General features: G+C 40.5%; 1 protein-coding gene across 2 annotated transcripts in view; it reads left to right on the top strand.

Annotated features, from left to right (window-relative positions):
• dhx15 (DEAH (Asp-Glu-Ala-His) box helicase 15) overlaps positions 1-7,357 on the top strand; it is a 44,709-nt gene that overhangs the window by 7,411 nt on the left and 29,941 nt on the right. For both annotated transcript variants that reach the window (XM_014004377.1, XM_014004376.1), the window contains exon 5: positions 1,700-1,918. In XM_014004377.1, coding sequence (XP_013859831.1) covers positions 1,700-1,918 — 219 coding nt within the window. The remainder of the gene's footprint in view (positions 1-1,699; positions 1,919-7,357) is intronic.

Genomic DNA, 7,357 nt, shown 5'->3' with positions numbered 1-7,357 from the left:
CCATAAAGCCTGCCAGGAGTTTTATAGGCTGGCAGCTAGGAGCTTTTATAAAGCAGATGGATAATGACTAGTTGTTTGTCAGCTTGGAATCAAAGGTTAGATTGTTGTTCGCTGACTGTTTAATGAGGTCGAGGTTATTGGAAATGATCATCTACCACCCCCCTCCCCATCCCYACCCGTCTCCTTCATTCCTACTGAATTTGAAAGTTTAATTTGCCTTGATTAAGAGCAATTACGGTGTCTCGCAGAGCGTAAAGCGAAATGCAGAGACGCTGGCCCCTGAAAATATCAGAGATTGAAAATGGGAGATGAGTTTCCCATCAGAATCCTAATGCACATGGCCTAATGGTTCTGTGTGAGAACGCTGCGCTCCCAACGTCGGGAACAAGGACGGCCGTAGATCTTCTGTAGGTCACTTCACTTGGATCGCAGTGCCAAGTGCTTCATTACAGATGCCCTATTTTAGTTTGTGCCAACATCCTCGCCCCCAAATTGTACTTTCCATAGCATTATGCGTGTCGTTTAGGGTTGTAGACTCATTTATCAAAGGTTTAATTCCATACAAGACTGCTAGATGTTTGTCATTATCAATAATAATCATAAAAACAATATAAAAAAATTCCTTAAATCCCAATTCAGTACCATTCATGTCAGCCTTAGCTCGTGTGTGTTTTTGTGATCTGTACTAAAATATCTCATGAATCACAGGATCAACTTTAGAAAGTAATCAAAGTATCCACAACTGGCTAACTTTTGGAGTCAACCCAATCCAAGATGTCTGCCGCAAATAAATAACTGAAAATAATCAAAAATGCCCACAACTCAGGCAGTGTCCAAATAYAGGGGCTGCATCYKTCGAAGGCCAATTAGTTACARCGGTGTGCCAAAAGRCTGTCCAAATTCAAAGGKTCCTCCAATTGCGACCCAAAAATGTGTCATCCCTTTTCCCCCAATTTGAGGGACRGGTCCAGTGTTTCCTTCTCAGCCCACCTGGTGGTTAGGCTTTTATACGGAAGAGGATTATAGCCGCAGAGAAAAAAAATAGGTTTTCCTGAGTTTTGACTTTATTCTCAAAAGTCAGAATTTTGACATTAAAGTCAGTATCATGAGATTAAAGTTAGAAATTAGATTTTTTTTCCCTAATTCTGAGAGAGAAAAAAAATCAAAACTATGAAAAAAATTAAAACTCCAGAAAAATTGTATTTTTTGATCTGAGGCCCTGATCCTCTTCCGTACTTTTGATAATAACGTAAATGAGCTTCTTGGATCATCATGTGTTTTATGTTTATTTATAATAATATTTATATTTTGCTAATTTCAATCTATTTTTATTTCTGGTTAGCATCGTCACGGTTGATAGGTGACAGGATATACGCCGGGGGAAGGGCGGGAACAAGGCTGAAGGCTAGGCCGTCCAAACTCACAGCCCCTTTCTTTCCGTCTTTGCRGTTCGAAGGATGCAGCGTCTGAATCTGGACACAGCCTCAGTCAAACTTTCACATCTTTAGTTGATTTTTTTGTAGTGCTAGTCACTAAGAGTGATCCGTAACACGTTTCAAGCTTCAACAGATCACACATAACATCATTTATGTCCAACCCCTCTCATCGTAAGGTGGTCTTAGATTAAAACTTTGGTATAACAGATGACAGGGGTGCGATGTTTTTGTGTGATTTTAGTTTTCCTCTCGTTTCCCTTCAGGTCATCGTCATGAGTGCCACACTCGACGCTGGCAAGTTCCAAGTGTATTTCGACAAGTGTCCGTTGTTGACCATCCCCGGACGCACGCACCCCGTGGAGATCTTCTACACGCCGGAGCCGGAGCGGGACTACCTGGAGGCAGCCATCCGCACCGTCATCCAGATCCACATGTGTGAGGGCGACGAGGGGGACGTCCTGCTCTTCCTCACAGGACAAGAGGTACATGTCAAATACCGTATTTATTCAAATGTAATATGGAAAATTAAATCCATAAAATCATCCATAAAGTTGGGGGGTAGTACTATACTCGGATAAATATTTTTACTTATGTATTTTAACTGAAATATTGGCTTCATTCACAAAATGCCTGAGTCGGGAAATGAGACCGCGTCGTAAAAATCATTTGAAACGAGCTCACCTCTGACACTCCTCCGTGATTCAGAGTGAGATAATAACAGATCCAAGCAGGCGACATGATGTGGAAAAAAGGGGGACAAAAGCAGTCCTGCACCTTAGTCTTGTTAACGAAGTAATGACATTAGCGTGTGACCGAGCCGCTGCTGGAACAACAACAAACACATGTTCGTCTGTAATGGCTGCCGTCTACCGGTGTTCTGAAAAAGTTTGTATCCCTGAAAAATGTTTCCCCACCAGAGGGGGCGCTCGTGTGTAGGAAGTAATCTGCTTTTCCCCTAGAAAATGGTCCAAATCTCATGTGAAGTCTCTGACTTTTGTGTTGGCGCATCCTGGTGGACTATGTGTAAAATGCCAGAATTCATATGATGCTGCTACAGCTGATATATATTTATTGTCAAAAAAACCTTTTAGTACATATGTTGTTAAAATAAAATGAACAGTCCAATGATCATTTTACTGATATGTATAAAGACTGCAAAGGCTGAAAAATCTTGACGTCTGTATGAAACTGGAGGTAGTTTGAGGATAAAAATTTGTGTGCTTTTTAAGCTCAAAAAAAGGGGGGTGCCGTATTATACATGAGATCTTATTACGGTATACACGAAAAAAATGGTAGTTCGTTTTTTCCGACAGCTAAATTATCTACGGAGTCGTCGTGAGTGCAGTGACAATTAAAGAGCGACTGATTTTTGACACAGATGTAGCCGAATGGAAGAATGCTGTATAAATGGAGAGATGCAGATTTTACCAGGGAAATATTCACTGCATCCTTGTTCGACACTGAAGAACTCTGTAAGTTTTCACAAGTGTCACAAACACTCACCAAGGCTTGTGAAGCTGAAAACGCTCCTGGGGTATTTTGCATTTTTCTGTGTGTTACGCTGGTTTGACCCCAGGCTGAACTTGCCTGAAAGTTTGCTTCTGGGAGGATCGGCTGATGTCTTGATTGTTTTTTTTTCTCCTCACTGCAAAATTATATATTTAGGAGAACACATTTCGTTAGACATGTTAACTGTATASATATTAATCTATTTTTGGAAAAGAACATTCCTCAAAGGAATGTCGTAGTTTAAGACAAAAATCTTCTGAGATTCAGTAAAATTCGTTGAGCGGTTCATGAGATGGGACAGATGCCAGAAGCCAGACACGGGCATAAAACACTTTCAGCGTTGGGCATTAATAATCACCMCCCACGTGTGTTTTATGTACAGCAAACGATTATGTTGTGGCTTTTCCTGTCAAATCGAAGACAAAAAACTCAGAACAAAACAAAGACAAGTGACCCAGATTGCAGCCTTCCCATAAATCTCTAAAATAAAGTCATTATTTTTTCCCCTCCTGCAAATGTCGTCCACTGATGTGCAATGGAGGGCAGAGTCCATGCCCAAAGTGATGAGTTTGGTCACAGCTGGGTGGACACACACACACACACACACAGAGCAAAGCACCAACAAATGTCTCAATCTCCTGATCAGTGGAGAGGAGACGTCTGTCAGATGGAGCCGCAGTGATTAGTGTCTCAGCTCGTTGACAAAACGCCATCAGAGACCGTTTCATCAGCAGCCGGGGTGGAATAGAGTTAAAATGGGATTAATTCTGCTGTTTAAACCTGTGTTTGAGGAGACAAGCGATGTCATGTTGCGACTTCTTTTTTTTCCCCAGATTTCCTGCAGATCCTTAAAAAGTCTTAAAGGCATTGAATTCATCAATCCCAAAATAAGGCCTTTATTAGCCTTAAAATGTCTTAAATCAATCTTTCTGAAGTCTTAAAAGTGTTAACACATTGTACATAGGATGATTGTAAATCATTTCAAATATTAAAATAATTGATAAAAGTATTTTTTTTTAATTCACATGCAGAAATTCCCCTTTGACGTCACTTCCTGTTATTTCACATGCAAATATCTCAACAACTGTCCATCTGAGCAGTGTGAAATTTGTTTTGTAATATGTTAATAATGTTGTCTTTCCAAAAATGCATTCACTTTTTTTACAAAAATTTGATGTCACGGGCACTTTAAGGTTTCAGCTACAGCAAATTGGACCCCACTGTGGGTCCTAAAACTCCAAATTTTGGGTCGTTAGAGGATTTCCTGAAATTAAATTAAGTTTAAAACTGACTCCTAAGAATGTTTCTGCTATAGTTAGATATGGATAAAAACAATTGGTCTATTAGCAATATTTTAATACTTCAACCAAAAATAAATTGGTTTATGAGTTTTTGCTAGTTTTTTTTTGTCATTTGTGTTTATTATGAACTTGGTCTTAAATTTAATTTCCCTTGGCATTAAAAAGTCTTAAAAGGTCTTAAATTTAACTGTCCTCAAACTGTAGGAACCCTGTTTTCCCATGAGGGCTATACCATTTTTGCCCACGTCAAGGTGCATGTGTTCGATTTTCTGTAGTGTTAGCTAAATAYCTCACAACTATAATAAACCTTGCAGAAAGTAGTCAACACCTGTACGTTTACAACTTGGAATTAATCCATTTCAAAATGGCAGACCCAGCCAAGTGACGTTACAAAGCACAAATGTCTGTGTCMAAATTCGAAGGCTTCTCCGATTGAGACCCATAAATACGACTTTTTCCACAGTTTGAGGGACAGTATATCCTTCGCAGCCCACCCTATCCCAAAATGCATTGTGGGAGATCTTTTTGGCTTGTAATGACTGATGAAGCAAGACCAGGAGTACAGTTTTAAATAAAAATCTGTCGGTACAAAAATTGGAATTTAAAGCGGCCGGGTTGTTAGGGTTTTGTTATCTGCATAGACATTAATTTTAATAATATTCTTGTCAGAAATCATCGTAAACAAACRCTTATGGCGTGTCCCTTAGTTCCTCATGCATTGCCTTTAAGCTAATCTTGTTAATTTATACTGTTATTAATATTAAAGACATTCATACTTCGCTAATTTTGATCTTTATTGCTTCCGTTAAGCTCGTCACATTGCTGGGCATATACGCAGGGGTAAGGGTGGGAATTAGGGATGCACCGATATGAAAATTTCAGCCGATATCGATATCCGATATGATTATTGCTGTAATGGCCGATAACCGATATTTACCGATATTACACAAACACACAAATTATTTTATACATACACGCACAATCACACCTGGGTCTTTTTTTGATACCATAAATAAATGACCAGACCTCTGACATGGCTCTCTGCTTCAGATATTCCGGGCTGTGCAGCATCAGTATCACTATCATGATCAAACAGATACCACTCAACCAACCATTTCCCCTCCCAAAACAGAAACACAAAAATAAAAAATGGGAAATCCATATCGGACGTTAATATTGGCCCAGTTTTACACATCGGACCGATACCGATATTCTAAAAAATGACCAATATCGGCCGATACTAGTGGGAATAAAACTGCAGGCGAGACTGTCCAAACTCACAGCCACTTTCTTCCGGTCTTTGCGGTCAACAAATGACCTGGTCTACCTTAACGGGGTAGGGCGGGTCCTTCGAAGGACATAGCCCCTGAATTTGGACAGAGCCGAAAAACTTGTGTGTAAAACTTAGTTTTACACACATTGAGCTAAAACTCCGGTATGAAAGTGGCRAGCGACGTGCGTTCCTGAAGGAAATTCTAGGCCTCTTAATTTATTTTTGGTAATCATTGGTGTTGCAACACGTCTCCATCAGTTTAACCTGACAACGCCAAATCGATCCGCGGTTTGTTGCAGACAGGATGAAGCCAGCAAGCGGTGCGACGTATCGAAGTGGTCTCCTCTGAGGGATCGCTGGTTGATTCCAGAATGAGCGGTATCCCAAAGACATCCCTCCTAACCCTTCGCTAYGACCGTCTGTAAAACAGTGTATCATATCTGGAGCGTTGAAGATATTTTTTGCAGTTAGGAGTGATTTGTTGATTCCCACTCGGCCACAACGAGAGCGCTCCCACGCACAGACTTTATCATCTGCCTCTCCCTAATTGGGTTAAAGAAGCTAACGTGTCGTCGCTCTGGCACAAGATGGCTGTTCAAAGGGTGCTCCTCGTCTCTTTGAGCGCTTCTTAACCTCTCCGGTCTCCCTGCAAACTTTTGATGTCGGCTAATGATTTTGGAGGCAGATCTACGGCCAAGACCCCCATAGAGGGTTTTTTTTTTCATTTGACTGTTTCATTTATATCAAAAAGAGGACGGCGTCTCGCTCTATACTTTTTTTCTTATTTTTCCTGTTTTTTTTTCTTCTAAGAGATATTTGGCTTCCGCAAACAAACAGAACCGAAGCTCCAAATGAGAAACTTATCACAGCTGTCGAGCGCAGATAAGTCCTAATGTTTAAGCTTCCCCCTCAGCAGCAGCTGACATCAAAACAGGAGGATTGGTGGTGGTGGTGGTGGGTGGGGGTGGGGAGGGGCTGTTAGTTAAAGTGTGCCTAAATGTGTTGGTTTTAGCTTGGCTAGATAGGTTGTTGCTCCTGGGGTCACAGGCAGAGCTGGTGGATGTATTCCCAGCAATGGACACACACACACAGACACACACACACACTTTGTCCCCATGTCCCTAAGGGGGCACACAGCCAGCTTGCTTCCAGCGCTTTGGCAACGAGTTTTTTATTTTTTATTTGTGGCCACTGCTGCGTCCAGAAGCTTGATAGGCTATTAATACTCAGGCTAATTTTACCCATTCATTCAGATTTACCGTCTCCCACTTGTCAGCATGCTGATTAAGAGTCACACGGCCATCAGAGAGAAGCGCCACGTAATGTGAGAAACACGAGAACAAACTGAGCTGTTAGCATATTTGCGGTCTGAACAACAAAAACATTTAGAAACAGCATTTTGCAGCTGAATATCTGTAAAGCTAACAGAGTTTTAGCCATTTTTTTGTTTGGTAATGTTGATTGCGCTGTKGTGTCCAACTTGAACTGTGTTGACTTCAAGAGTTAATGACTTGTAGATGTGCATCTAGGGATTACTTTCTGAAAGTTTCATTACAATCTGTTGAGCGGTTCATGAGATATTTTGCTAACAGACAAACAAGGTTGAGTCCAAATATTAATGTTAAAGTTCAAAGGAAAGATCTCGCACATTGACAGGTAGCATCTAGACTAGGGCTGCAACTAACGATTATTTTAATAATCGATTAATCTGTCGATTATTTTTTCGATTAATCGGCCAAATCATTAAAACACTTAATTACATAAATGAGTAGATATAAATTGTTTTCATTCCTATATAAATTAGGGGTGTAAGAAAATATCGATACACTGAAATATCG

The sequence above is a fragment of the Austrofundulus limnaeus genome, unplaced genomic scaffold (genome assembly GCF_001266775.1).
Source record: "Austrofundulus limnaeus strain Quisiro unplaced genomic scaffold, Austrofundulus_limnaeus-1.0 Scaffold23, whole genome shotgun sequence".
Classification (NCBI taxonomy): Eukaryota; Metazoa; Chordata; class Actinopteri; order Cyprinodontiformes; family Rivulidae; genus Austrofundulus; species Austrofundulus limnaeus.
The sequence above is the reverse complement of the archived record's forward strand: the minus strand, read 5'-3'. Positions and strand labels throughout refer to the sequence as shown.